Source organism: Rutilus rutilus, assembly GCF_951802725.1.
Source record: "Rutilus rutilus genome assembly, chromosome: 15".
NCBI classification, from domain to species: Eukaryota; Metazoa; Chordata; class Actinopteri; order Cypriniformes; family Leuciscidae; genus Rutilus; species Rutilus rutilus.
The window spans coordinates 17,621,970-17,637,715 of NC_140220.1; the positions used below are offsets into that span (position 1 = coordinate 17,621,970).

Genomic DNA, 15,746 nt, shown 5'->3' on the forward strand with positions numbered 1-15,746 from the left:
GAATTCACTAAACAGATAGGTAGTCCAGTTTCAAACATGATTAAACATTGCATCTTGATTATCTAAGTTATTAAGCTTTTTTTTTAGTACAGACATGCCTTATGATGTTTTTTAACTGCTAAGGGCAGTTTTTAATCCACTCTCACAATAGTTTGTTTATTTTTTTATTTTTTTACTTATTATTTCCGAAACCCATGAAAATGCCACCACATCTCAAAAGATGCATTCTGTGGAGTAAATAAAAAAAATGGTGGAAATAATTTTTTTTTATCAAATGATGATAAAATCATTTGCCTCTTTCGTCCTACTAAGTATAATTTCATACTAAAGCAACTGCACCATTTAATGTATATTTAAAATATTCAGTATTTTCACACTTTTTGCATAATTGGTCAAATTATTATTTTATATATTATTAATTACAGTTTGATTGGGAAAATAGCACACAATATAATATTCTGTGATATTTACAGTACCTTGATCAGTATCTTGTCTCCTTAGTAAACAAGTACACTTCATCAAGGGCAAAACCGTTCAGTGTGGTGGAACTGTCATAATTTTTGCTAAATATATTTTCACAGAATAAATATTGAAATGGTTTATGCTTACTTGAGTCTTTGTTGAGAATATTATAGTTTTAAATGATTTTTATAATGGATTTTCATATTCTACAAATGAAGGTCAAGTATTAATTACTTCAATGAGCTAATTTCTTCTGCCTTAAATTATTATATTATTTAAATGTGATTTGCATATGTACATTTCTGAAAAACATAACTTAGACAGTTACCTCTGATAACAGACCACTCTAAATTGTAATGTGGACTCATGCACTTTTTGTAAAGTGGCTTTGAAACGATGTGCATTGTGAAAAGCACTATACAAATAAATGTGAATTGAAGGTCTGGCACTGGGACTAGGGTAAAACAATAATACATAAAACGAATTTGAAAAGTAGCAAAACTAAAAGATGATGGCATGTAAAAAGTTTTAATCTGATCTTTCATATACTGTAATAAAAAATAAAAAGTCAAGCACATTTCAGAGAACGGGTATAGTCTGCTACATCCTCCACAATTTAGCACTTAGAAGAAATGGCTTGTAAACTAGGGAATTGTGGAGTACACATTACATTTAGCACAGCTTTTTGGCCATGTTGGCACATTTTCGTGATTTGCATAATTTCTTTAGAGAATCGAGTGCTAAAAAAACCCAGATAGCAGGCACAAACAAACATTATAAATGTATTCTTAGTGAATTCCCCCAAACAGTGAATTCACCCTAAACACAGCCAACGCTGTGAGATTCTGAGAGCGTGTCGGTCCAAATTTAAGCCCATCATTTGCCCCCATCGCCCACCAGCGAATTAGCCATTTCTCTTTCGTTCCACCCCTAATTACAGAGCGCTCCCACAGCTCAGCAGTGCAATCCGTTATAAGACAGATCCATTAATCTGTGGACACGACTGGGGCCTGATGAAGCAAAGACAGGCCCTGACAGCCAAGCCTGCGGTCAAAGCATAGGACGGCCCGAGCTAAACCTTTGCTCTGAGATTAGAGGTCCACTAGCTCTACATTTATCACATCAGTTTTCCCTTGAGCAGCTGCTGACTGGCTCCTCATTAAGGGCACTTTTTTAGGCCTGCTGGTCGCCGGAAGGCCAGAGATGCAAGAAACATCCTTCACTGGCCCTCCAGCCCTGAGCGCCCCTACATATCCAAAGGTGATCTGATCACACAGCCTAATCTCCTGTCGCTTCCGCTGAGGACTATCTCTTAATCTTTATAAAGGAGCACTGAGGCACAGGGCTGGTGTGATCAGTCTAAAGGGCTTGGGTTTGATCACGAAATGCAATAAGTCAGGCATTCAGTTTTGGGTCTACTGATTCCCTGCCTGACTGGATTCCCTGAATAAATTGAGATGCTTGTGGAATTATAGACTATACACAGGGCACAACACGAAAAGAGTAATCTCTCATAACCACAGCACCAAAGTCTCTTGGCAATTCAGTGTGCATTCGGAAAGTTTAATCAGTTTTGAGACTTATATTTTAATACCTGCTGGTGAGTCTTCAGTGAAAGCATTCCCAAATAGGTCTCAACACTAGTGCAGTTGGAAAAAGAAACTTGACTGTTTAAAATCAAGAAATTTACTATTATAAGGTAATAGACATCCTAATTACAGTTCAAAAAGGTTCAACTCTTGAAATTGTGGTGTACCTTCCATTGTCTGTAACATGTGCAGGATCTGGATATTTAATGGGAAAAAGTATAATTTTATCTATAACAATGACCATATAAAACAATAAAAACCAAAGATGGATATCCCTGAAAATATCCCTGTGAAACACTATATGTAACATCATTGCAATCATTTCTATAAACTGTCACTCAATCGTACTCCTTAAATAATACAATGAGCAAAATAATTACTGAAATTTTTATTAAATGTAGTAAAAAAAACTGATATGTCTTCCAAGTAGACACCATTAATTGCATTACTGACCCCAAAGACTATCCTGGACACTTAAACCACACTTTAAAATGGATGCATTTCATTGCATTAGAACAAATGGCATATTCTACTAACTTCACTTTTATAACTATTTTTGAAAATTGCAAACTACTTTAGTGAATGTATAAAGTCAGTTCCCCTCAACTTCAAACAGGTGTCCCAGTAACTTTTTTAAATGATTGTATTAATTTATTTATTTTTTGTTAAACATTTTTTTTTTTTATGTTTCACTTGAAAGTGTGGGTATACTATCTTTAAAAAAATTGCATGTTTTATTCATGTAATGATGACTTCAGTTTTAAGTATGACAAGTGTCTAAATACTCTTTGGGTCTACTGCATATCATCATTATGTGAAAATGTTATACTTAGCATGATTTTTTTACATGCTTTTGTACAATCAGTACTGTTTCAATGACAATTCCACAAATGAATGCACCAAGTGTGATTGGAGGTGGGTGAATGAAATTATATATTAAACAGGATTTCAAACAGGCAGTATTAAATTCAAGACCCATTTTACTTCCGTAATGCAATGGGGGGGCTGTTGAACTGCAAAAATGACAATCAAGATAAATCAAGACTCAAGAAAAAAAATCAAGATAAATGTACTTGAAAGGTAACACTGCATTCGATATTAAAGGGTTAGTTCACCCAAAAATGAAAATTCTGTCAGTAATTACTCACCCTCATGTTGTTCCAACCATGTAAGTCTTTCGTTCATCTTCGGAACACAAATTAAGATATTTTTGATGAAATCTGACAGAATTTTGACTCCTCCATAGGCTTCCAGTGTGACCGAAACTCACCGGCCCAGAATAGTTATTAAAACATCGTTAAAATAGTCCAAGTAACTACAGTGGCACTACATTAAGTTTATCATGCGACGAGAATACTTTTTGTGCGCAAAAACAAACAAAAATAACGACTTTATTCCACTTTTCATTTCCTTCTCTCTGGGCCTCGTAGTGTGTTTGCGCTGCGCGTCTGTGTTGCACGTCATCCGACGTCATCACGCAACACACACATGACCGGCGTCGGCCAATAGTGAGCCTACGTGGTGACGTGTAACACAGACGCGCTGCGCAAAAACACTACGCAAACCAACTAGACATCCAGAGAGAAGGAAATGAATAGTGGAATAAAGTCGTTATTTTTGTTTGTTTTTGCGCACAAAAAGTATTCTCGTCGCTTGATATACTTAAGATTGAGCCACTGGAGTCACTTGGACTATATTAACGATCTCTTTAATAACTTTTCTGGGCCAGCAAGTTTCGGTCACACTGGAAGCCTATGGAGGAGTGAAACATGGCTCAGATTTCATCAAAAATATCTTAATTTGTGTTCCGAAGATGAACGAAGGTCTTACGCGGTTGGAACAACGTGAGGGTGAGTAATTACTGACAGAATTTTAATTTTTGGGTGAACTAACCCTTTAAGACCTGATTTGATGAATCTTGAAAATAAGTGTTTCATCTTACTGCACTAGCATGTTGTTTCACTTGCTTTTATTTAAAACAAGTGAAAAAATCTGCCAGTGTCAATCTGCCAAGACAAAATAGGCTAGTATTAGAGATATATTCTCTGAAAAGTGTTGCTTCTCAAATATTAGTTTCAAATATATATATATTTTTTTTATTAATATTTATTAAATATATTTTAACAGGAAAATTAGACTAAAATTAAACTATATCACATACAGTAAGTGACATCAGCGAACAAGAAAAGTCATTTCAGAGTCGAGCATGTCTTGTCATGTCATGTGTTGACTTTGAGATTTTTTTAATCATTTGCTTATGTTCTCTTGTAAATAAATCACTGTAATAAATTACATACAACTATTGCCCAGACTCGTGCTGAAAATCAAAGGTAAATGTTCTTACCTTCATTGCAGTAACGACCAACATATCCTGTTTTGGAGCAGTCACAGTAAGCTTCACCGTCAGCCATGCTGCAAATGCCTCCATTTTCACAGGGGTTCTCCGTACACAAGCCTTCCATCTCCAACCGGACCTTTTGGCTTCCCAGGCGCGTTGGAACCTGATTCCCGTAACCCAGGTCTGTAATAATCCCCTTGAACGGTGGCATCTCCTTCGCCGCTGGTAGTGTTAGGACAGTTGTCCGAATGTCTTGAGGCACTCCTCCGAGATACAGGTCACTGACAATCTTCATGAATTGCCTTTGTGGTTTCACCTCGTCCATCTTGGATTCTCCATCCAGTACCAACACCGTTCGCAAGTTGTGCCTGCTGATGGTTGCAAAGTGCCAGCGACTGTCGTTTACCATCTTGCCAGAGGTTATAGTGGTTTCTGCACAGTCCACGCTAAAATGCAACTTTAGCTTGCCTTCCTCAATGCTCAAGAGCAGGAAGTCACAATATCCTCCATCGTCAAAGTAGAGAACCAGAGCATCTGATATAGCTGTTTTGAATTGAAAGCTGAGGTCACTTCTGGTGCTGGCGTCCCAGCGAAGATAACGTGCCCATTGACCCTCTAAGCCTGTGAACTCCAGGCCCAAACCGAGACTCAGGAAAGTGCTGAGCAGCAATAGTACACAACTGGGCTGGCAAAGAGGAGGCATGGTAACCAGTGATTATGCTACAAGGGATCCTCTAGCAATGAACAAAATAAAACTCCTCAGTAATATTTTATGGCAAATTACGTGGAGGTAATTGAAGAAACATCAAATCCTTTAGGTGATAACCATATGGGCGAAGAAGGTGAAGCCACTGAGGCTCTTGACACATGCTATCCTAAATCCTGTTTAGGGGTACCAGACCGAACAGCCTTGAGATTAGAACTGGACCGCTCAGATACACTTATCTATAAGAGAGGCTTTACAGATGATGCTTCCTTGAGTCGACTTCCTGGATTAAAACAGAGATGCTCCATATTGGTTCTGATTCTATTATATTGCCACATGTTAGTGGCCACATTGGGACTTTTTTGCCTGATCTGTGAAGGGACAAAAAAAAGAGACAAACATCTTTAGGGTCATTATGTACATTAAATATACAGACAAATATACTACATACAGTGAGCACCTTTGTACTCCCTTACACCAACTGTTCCTTCAGTTCTGTGAGTTATGTTTAATCATGATTAATTAATTTAACTGACAATGGCACAAAACAATTTGCATATTGCTTTGTTAAACAACATGTCATCTTCATAATATGACGCTTATTTGTTTTCACACATAGTATAAATAGGCCTTAACAGTAAAAAATGCAAATTGTATGTTGAACAGATATTTTTGAACAAGGCCAATAGTAGTAAAGGCTTTTACTAAAAAATAAAGCTACTATTTAAAAAAATTTTTTTAAGCAATCACAAGTACAGTATTTCATATTTAAAACTACATTTGCATTTAGGAAAATATAAGTAGTCACAAAATCCAGGGTCAAATATTTGCTGTTTACAACACCTGAGTATTTACAACACACGCGATCGGTTGACAGATGTCTGTCGGAGAGATACTGTACGTGTGTGTCGAATTCCATCCCTCCCTGCCCTGGCTGTTGCTTTTGACATGAAGCCCCCAGAGACAAAAGCCTCCCCAATCGTAGCTGTTCCACCGCGGTGCAACACAATAGCCCCTTTAACTACCTGCCCTGAATAGTTAATCTCTCCCTGGCAGCCAGGTATTGAATTAAGGCAACTGATACCAACACCGATGCGTGGACCGTCCCTTGAGTGATAGTAGGTCTTGTCTGTGTTTCAATAGAGAATGAGCGCTCCACAAGATTTGAGAAAGAAAGGTGAAAAGGGTGAGCCGAGTGGCCAGGGTCAAGACATTTACTCATGCATGCCACACTAATAGGCAAGGCATCATGGAGAACAGGTTTTCAGAAGGACTTCCTGTTAAGTCTGCTATACTGCGAACGGGCCGTCCCAAAACCCGATCCTCACGCACGGCACATGACGACTGCCACTGGTCTGGCACGGAGGATTTATTACAAACATAATGCAGACTATTGTGTTACAAATGATATAGATCTGAGCAGAGCTCTCCGAAACACGAGTCTAAGAGGATTCTTGTTCAAAAGACATTTGGATAGGATTTTTGAGAAAAAGCATACGAGCTATTTAATATGTTCCGTATAATCCATAGAAAATTCACTCAAACAGAATAAGTGTTGCGTTTGGTTCCCAAAAGGCAAAAGAACATGAAAAGCTTACACATATCAGAGGAAAAGTCTGCCTTGAATGATTTAGAGTCATTTCCAGTATGTTTTATGTGAGCAAGGCCAAGACGTTGGATACAGAAAACAACAAATAAATATGCTGACTATGTCTCCAATGTTGTGTCAATCTCAGCTGAGTTTCTCCTGCAAATGTCTCTACAATTCTCAGAATCTGAATTTCTCTTATCGAAAAGGCAATTTGACAATACCAAAAAGTCATCCAATACCTCCTGACATGCATTCACAAAGAACAACAGATGAGCAAGCCGTAGAAACCTGCAGTGTAACAGTAATGTGCAGCTGCAAGGCGCTGAAACACACACTGTTTCAGATGGGATTCCCAATTAAAGGAATAGTTTTCCCCAAAACCTATTCTGTCTTCATTTACTCACCCTCTTGTCTTTCAAAACCTGACTTTCTTTCTTTTGTGGAACACAAGGCCGTTATTTATTGCAAAATGTTGATGCTGATCTTTTCCATAGAATGAAAAATGACTGCCAAGCAGCTAACATATGGGCAAAAAAACTGCAATGCACTATGTATAGGTCTTATGGACTACTTTTATGATGCTTTACAGGTTTTTTTTTTGTTTTTTTGTTTTTTTGACAGGCTATGGTCTCCAATAGCGAAGCTCAGACATTCTGGCAAACATATACAATTTTCAGGTCAAATGACTCTGAATAAAACCTTGCCATCTTTTTTCTAAAAGTTACATGACAAAATATCATCTGAAGGCTGTGCTGACCTTGACCCTGATATTCAGATATTCAGATCTTTCACATGTTGTTTAAATAGGGGATTAAATCTATGAAATTGGAAATATAAGAAATATATTGAGGAATATATTGAGGACAGAAAAATAAATTTTATTATTGAGCCACAGTCAATTAATTTGTCTGAGGTAGTTTCATATTCCTGCCTATTAAAGGGTTAAGCCAGAGTCTTGATATGCTACATTATCATTCATAAAGGCCATGAAAGTTTTGCACTATTAACCAAGGGGAAGAGAAAGAGAGAGCGAGAGAGAGAGAGAGAGAAAGAGAGAGAGAGAGAGAGAGAGAGAGAGAGAGAGAGATGGGGGGTTGATCAGGCTGCTGCATGCATCCTTCAGTCTCCTCTCTGAGCAATGACAGCAGATCTCAAACACACATTCATTATTTCATAAATGTTTAGGTCATGGGAATTATAGGATAAAATAAATAGGAAGTGGCAATCTATTTCATGCTGTAAAAAAAATGCATTTTCAAATTTGCATTAGAAGAATATCGCTATCCCAGAGCAAACACACGAAAAATAAATGCGTTTATGAATACACAATTGTCAGAAATATGATAACATAACATAATGTGATGTTAGTTAACGTCTAATCGCATTTTTGAAACTCTCTATATCTCTTAAAGTAGTTCTGCCTTACCTTATATGATGAAGATTGTACTCCACCGATAGAGAATCCGATTTATTGAAAAAAATGTTCTCGAAAAAAGCGTTAAATCCACATTGCAAGTGATGGAGCGCGGATGGAGTGATGCTGAGGTCAAACCCAGAGTAGTGGGATAACAGGGATAATGCTCGCTCTCCTCCGCTCGACTGAGTTGCTCGAGCCTGTCCTGAGCTCGCGAGCTCGCGGCTCCGCCTACTACTTATATTAAACACGCCATTTAAAGACGTATCGAGAAAAATACAGCGGTTTCTGTCAGGAATCCCCTTCAGGTATTTTTACATGGGTGAATATCCATTTTTAATCCTGAATTTCACACCATACTTCCCCAGAAGATCTATCGTCTGCACACACACTAAATGACGAAAGCCCCGGATGTGAGCGACTGTGGAACAAGCGAGTTTTCTGGAAGACTGGAAGCATTTGGGGAAGTCTCCATGGTGCTGAATAGATAGTTCTTGAACTGCCCAGATACTAAACGCACACGTAATGACAGTTCCCCCCCAAAATATTTTACATTTACATTTAAAGGGATTAATTTAAAGGGGGAACACACCTTGAAGTCCTGATCGACCGTTAATTGACACATATATTACTGTCACGCGCATGCGCACTGCTTCAGAAATCTACTCACTCCTGTCTGTTGACATTCAGGGCTGCGTTCCAGTCCAAAATTATCATGCCCTTCACTTGCTAACTTCCCTCCGTCTCGTTCACTCGAATATATGTCATTGCTTAAGTTGCACGAGTGCCCACTACTGGCGGAAACTGCAATGGGCTGAATTGGAACGTCCTAAGCCCTTGATCACTTGGAATCAGCAATGGAGTTGATTTTTTTAAAATGTCCCTTTAAGAATTTGTTTTATGTAGCATCCAAATGTATAGGTGTGTTTGGGTTGTTTAAAAAATAAATAAAATTATAATTAATATATCATAGAGTTGTTTGTTGTGGTGGTGATGAAGATCTGTGGTGATGTCACAATCGTACTGCATTGTAGGACATGTAGGTGACTGAAGTGTTTATATGAAGTAGACTCACTCTCTCGGTCAAAATCGAGGGAACGAGGGTCTGTCGATATAAACTTCCCTCGTCCACTTCACAGAACGCACTTCAAAATGGCAGCAGGGATTCCCCTGAGGGGAAGTGCTTAGGGAAGTCCGCAAGTGCATGTCTAAAAGTGGACTGGAAACGCAGCCCTGATCAAAGCTAGGCTGCATTCCAGTCCACTTTTAGACACGCACTTGCGAACTTCCCTACTTCACACTTGCGAACGAGTCTACTTCATATGTGCACTTCAGGCAGCTCCATATACCACAATGCAACACGATTGTGACGTCAACGCATATTGCGTTTAATTTACCCCACCACAAACAACTCTATGATATATAAATTATTTTTCTTTTTTTTTTAAACAACTCAAACACACCTATATACATATGCTGCATTAAACAATTTCGTAAAGGGAAAAAATTATAATAATAAATCAACCCCATAGTGGGTTCTAAGTGATCAAGGGCTTAGCACGTTCCAATTCAGCAAAAAATAAATAAAAAAACAATAATATATATATATATATATATATATATATATATATATATATATATATATATACAGTGCAATGCATAAGTGAATACACCCATGCTAAAGTTGACTAAAAAGAGGAATAAAAAATCATATTTTGGAAGTTGAACTTAATGCCTTAATTTAAAAAATTAGGAAAAATCCAACCTTTAAGGACACCAATTTTCTTTGTGAATGAATAATGTATCGTAAATAAATAAATGTTCTTCCTTAAAATACATGGTGCATAAGTGAGTACACCCCTATGTTAAATTCCCATAGAGGCAGGCAGATTTTTATTTTTAAGTATTTTTTTAAATTTTTGTTTAGGATACTATGCATCCTGATAAAGTTCCCTTGGCCTTTGGAATTAAAATAGCCCCACATCATCACATAGCCTTCACCAACCTAGAGATTGGCATGGGGTACTTTCCATAAGATCATCTCTCAATGCAAATCAAACTAGCTTTTAGGCTAACTGAAATAAAACCATGCCAATCTCTAGGTATGGTGAAGGCTATGTGATGATGTGGGGCTATTTTAATTCCAAAGGCCAAGGGAACTTTATCAAGATGCATAGTATCCTAAAAAAAAATTAAAAAAAATACTTAAAAATAAAAATCTGCCTGCCTCTATGGGAATTTAACATAGGGGTGTACTCACTTATGCACCATGTATTTTAAGGAAGAACATTTATTTATTTACGATACATTATTCATTCACAAAGAAAATTGGTGTCCTTAAAGGTTGGATTTTTCCTAATTTTTTAAATTAAGGCATTAAGTTCAATTTCCAAAATATGATTTTTTATTCCTCTTTTTAGTCAACTTTAGCATGGGTGTATTCACTTATGCATTGCACTGTATATATATATATATATACCAATGTAAAAGCATAGGGAGTTGGGTAACTTTATTTCTATAGTCCACTTTAGACATTCTACTAACTATAAGTAACTTTTGCAACTACATGTCAACTAACTGTCATTAGAGGATTAGTAGACTGTCTGCTTAATATTTGCTAACACTTTATTTTGTCGGTCCCCCAACAGACATTCAATTCAATTCAATTCAATTCAAATTTAGCGTCTCGAGATAACGACAGAAAAGCAGATGGAAAATAATTAGCATAGCTGCTGTTCATAATATTAATGCATTCTATATGATTCAACTGTAGTATAAAAGGTAGTATTATGCGAACGCTTGGCTAAAGAGATGCGTCTTTAATCTAGTTTTAAACTAGGACAGCGAGTCTGAGCCTCGAACAATATCAGGAAGGCCATTCCAGAGTTTAGGAGCTAAATGTGAAAGCACCCTCCCTCCTTTAGTGGACTTAGATATCCTAGGAATGACCAGAAGCCTCGAATTTAGTGATCTTAAAGAGCGCGATGGATTGTAGGGCGATAGAAGTTCCGTTAAATACTCAGGAGCTAAACCATTTAGGGCAGGGGTCGGCAAGTAACGGCCGCGGGCCAATATTTTTTTTAGCCAGTAGATGGCGGGCCAGCTACACAGAGTAGGCCTATGGATACAAATTAAATACTCTTATATACTGTAGGCCTATAATCGCGGAATATGATGGGTCCGTCACCGTCCGTGGATCATTCGTTCAATCGTTTTTTCAAATTAAAACCAAAAATAAAAAGATGAAAAACGACCTATTTTTCCATTATTTATTTCCTGAACTAAAATGAAAAAACTAATACTGCCTACTGAAGTAGGCTATTTTCTGCCGAACTATTTCAAACATCCTTGCAAAAAAAGAATGTTGTTGACTGACAATGGTTTCAGTACCAAACAGCTCCTCAGAGCTAGGTGTACAGGTGGTCAGAATTAAGTGCGGATACGCTGTCAAAAGATGTCGGGAGTGGGCTATTGTCAGTCAGACCGCCCACTCCGTCCAAAGTACACCAGAGTTCTGACCGCTACCGTCTTTTGACGCGCGAATGGACACAAAGTGGTCAAGCGTATAACTAGACGCGGCAGGCGCGAATTTTACACGCTATTCGCATCCGGTGTGAACGCACAGTTATACTTTAAAATGTAATCCCGCACCGCATGATTCCCTATGGGCGTTTCACACAGTATGCGGCGGTGAAATCGCCGCGCGACTACGGCTTTTCTCAAGTAGTGGAAGAGTTTTGTGCAGCATTTAGGACTTCCAAAATAATCCGGCGGGCCAGAAAATATTGCTGGCGGGCCAGTTTTGGCCCGCGGGCCGCCAGTTGTCGTTCCCTGATTTAGGGCTTTATAGGTCAGTAGTAATACTTTGTAATTGATACGGAACATAATAGGTAACCAGTGTAGAGATGATAGAATTGGTGTTATATGATCATATTTTCTTGACCTAGTAAGAACTCTAGCAGCTGCATTTTGGACTAACTGTAGCTTGTTTATTGAGGATGCAGGACAACCAGCTAATAAAGCATTACAGTAATCTAGTCTCGAGGTCATGAATGCATGAACTAACTTTTCTGCATCAGAAACAGATAGCATGTTACGTAGCTTAGCAATGTTTCTAAGGTGGAAAAAGGCTGTTCTTGTAACATATGAAATATGATTTTCGAAAGACAAGTTGCGGTCTAATATAACACCCAGGTCTTTTACTGTAGTGGATAAAGTAACAGCACATCCTTCTAAATTAAAGTTGTATTGTAAGAGGTTTTGTGGGCAGTTTTTTGGGCCAATAAGTAATACCTCCGTTTTATCTGAATTTAATAGCAGAAAATTACACGTCATCCAGTATTTTATATCTTTAACACACTCTGTCAATTTAGATAATTTAGTGTTTTCATCTGGTCGTGATGAAATACATAATTGAGTGTCATCAGCATAACAGTGGAAATTAATTCCATGTTTTCTTATAATATTACCAAGTGGCAGCATATATATTGAGAATAGCAGAGGGCCTAACACAGACCCTTGCGGCACTCCATAGTTTACTGACGTTATCTTCGACGTTATTTTTCCCCATTTAAACAGACAAAATGGTAGCGGTCTGATAAGTACGATCTAAACCAGCTTAATGCCTGTCCATGAACACCAGTGTAGTTTTGTAGTCGATCTAAGTATTTTGTGATCTATAGTGTTGAACGATCGAGTAAAACTAGTATTGAGATACAGCCTTGGTCAGAAGCTAGAAGTAAATCATTTGTAATTTTAACGAGGGCAGTTTCTGTGCTATGATGCGGCCTGAATCCTGACTGAAATTTTTCATAGATATAATTTTCTTGCAAGAAAGAGCACAATTGAGTGGACACAACTTTTTCTAGTATTTTAGACATAAATGGAAGATTTGAAATGGGTCTGTAATTTGCTAGGTTATTATGATCTAATTGTGATTCCCCTTCAGGAACTACCGCTGCGTGTAATCGCAGTGGGAACGCCTCCAGCGTAGTGCGTCTGAAGCATGAATGAAATCAGTCAATGGCGAGACGGAACGTAGTAGGCGGGTGACGTCATCGACCAGGAAACTATAAAGCACCCCTGAATCACAAGCGAGACAGCTTTCTGTTACTTCAGCAGCTCTCTGTGTGTGTTTGAATCAGCAAAGAAATATTGTGTGTTTGTCTGTTTCTAGTGTGACTAGGCAGGAGTTTTACAGGGCGCTGTATCTGTCACGCAGAATATTCAACCAGAGGCCAGCCTCGAGAGGCTGGTACCCTTAGTAGATTTTCTAGTGGAGTGGAAAAATCTTCCCAATGTGTCTCAGTGGGTCCTGCACACGATCGAAAGAGGTTACGCTATACAATTCAGGTCTCGTCCGCCTCGGTTCAGAGGGGTTCTTCCCACTGTGGTGGGCCCCGAGCAGGCTCTGGTAATGGAACAGGAGGTTTTGACTCTTCTTCAAAAAGGAGCTATAGAACGGGTTCCTCCTCCCAGCAAGGAGTCAGGTTATTACAGCCGATACTTCATTGTTCCAAAGAAAGACGGGGGGTTGCGTCCGATTTTAGATCTGCGTCTTTTAAATCGCACTGTAGGAAAGCTCAAGTTCAAGATGCTCACTCTCAAACAGATCGTGTCACAAATCAGGTCCGAGGACTGGTTTGTCACGATAGATCTGAAGGACGCCTACTTCCATGTGTCTATTCTTCCTCAACATCGGAAGTTCCTGAGATTCGCTTTCGGGGGCGAAGCGTACCAGTATCGGGTTCTTCCGTTCGGCCTAGCGTCACCCCGAACGTTCACGAAATGTATGGATGCGGCTCTAGCTCCTCTGCGTTTACAGGGCATCCGCATTCTGAATTTCATCGACGATTGGTTGATTTTAGCTCAATCACAGTCTCAGGCGGTTCGGCATCGAGATGTTGTTCTCGCTCACATCAAGAAATTGGGGTTGAGGCTCAACGCCAAGAAGAGTGTGCTTTCTCCAGTACAGAGATCCCCTTTTCTCGGTGTGGTGTGGGATTCGACGACGATGCAGGCACAACTTTCCCCTGCTCGTATTGCTTCGCTTCTCGCTACAGTAAATCAGATCAAGCTAGGCCAGTTACTCACTGTGAAACAGTTCCAGAGACTGTTAAGTCTCATGGCAGCAGCGTCCAACGTTATTCCTTTTGGCCTATTGCACATGAGACCGCTTCAGTGGTGGCTCAGAACCAAGGGATTCTCCCTGAGGGGAAATCTGCTCCGCACGATCATGAGTTCGCGACGGTGTCTTCGTGCCCTGGTTATGTGGAAAGATCCTCGGTTCTTGTCCCAAGGTCCCGTGCTGGCAGCTCCTTGTCGTCGCGTAACGCTTACGACGGATGCCTCCCTCACGGGCTGGGGGGCGATCATGAGTGGTCGCCCAGCTCAGGGTCTGTGGCAAGACCATCATCTCTCGTGGCACATAAACTGTCTAGAAATGTTGGCGGTGTTTCGGGCTCTGAAACAATTCCTCCCAGACCTGAGGGGCCACCATGTGCTTGTCCGCTCAGACAACACATCGGTGGTCTCCTACATAAACCATCGGGGGGTCTGCAGTCACGCCCATTATACAAGCTAGCTCGTCAGATCCTTCTATGGTCCCAGGGGAAACTTCTGTCTTTGAGAGCGATTTATCTACCGGGGTATCTGAATCAGGGGGCAGACATCCTGTCGAGGCAGGGGCCGAGGCCCGGGGAATGGAGACTTCACCCCGATGGTGGTGGAGCTCCTTTGGGAACATTTCGGTCGTGCCGAGGTAGACCTATTCGCTTCCCGAGAGACATCACACTGTCCTCTGTGGTTCTTTCTCAGCCACGCTATGGTACAGGCGTGGCCGAGGTCACGACTGTATGCATTTCCCCCAATTGCTCTGCTCCCAGGAGTTCTGGAAAGGGTTCGCCGGGACGGAGTCAGCCTACTCCTGATAGCCCCGTTCTGGCCGGCCCGAGTATGGTTTTCGGACCTTGTGTCCCTCCTCGACGGCTCTCCCCTGGAGATTCCGATCAGGAGGGACCTACTATCTCAGGCGAGTGGGTCGATCCTTCACCCCCGCCCAGAGCTATGGAGACTGTGGGCTTGGCCTCTGAGGGGGCTCAGCTCATAGAATCCGGTCTCTCGACTGAGGTCGTTGAGACCATTCTCCTATCCAGAGCTCCCGCTACAAGGAAGCTATATGCCGCGAGGTGGAAACTTTTCACCTCTTGGTGTGGAGAGTGCCAACAGGACCCAGTTAACTGCCCGGTTGGTACAGTGCTGGAGTTCCTGCAGGCCCGTCTCTCCACGGGATTATCCCACTCCACACTGAAGGTGTACGTGGCGGCCCTGGCTGCTTACCACGCCCCTTTGAGTGGAGTTTCTCTTGGGAGACACCCACTTATATCTCGCTTCCTTCGTGGCACTTTGAGGCTGAGGCCAGCAGTACGCACGAGGGTGCCATCATGGGACTTGGCCATCGTCCTAGAGTGTCTCTCCCTAGCTCCTTTCGAGCCTATTGAAGAGGTTTCCGAGAAGTTCCTTACTCTCAAAACTATTTTTCTGCTTGCTATTTCGTCTCTCAAAAGGGTTGGAGACATTCAAGCACTCTCGGTTGCTCCCTCGTGCCTGGAATTCTCACCTGGCATGGCTAAGGCTTTCCTCTATCC

At 40.4% G+C, this 15,746-nt stretch overlaps 1 protein-coding gene across 1 annotated transcript in view; it reads right to left on the reverse strand.

Annotated features, from left to right (window-relative positions):
- Window positions 1–8,247, reverse strand: part of nrxn3b (neurexin 3b) — a 523,467-nt gene extending 515,220 nt beyond the window's left edge. Inside the window, 3 exon segments of the mRNA XM_084433352.1 lie at window positions 4,349–4,393; window positions 4,396–5,466; window positions 8,113–8,247. Coding sequence (XP_084289478.1) covers window positions 4,349–4,393; window positions 4,396–5,092 — 742 coding nt within the window. The 5' untranslated portion in view covers window positions 5,093–5,466; window positions 8,113–8,247.
- Between the last annotated feature and the right edge of the window lie 7,499 nt (window positions 8,248–15,746).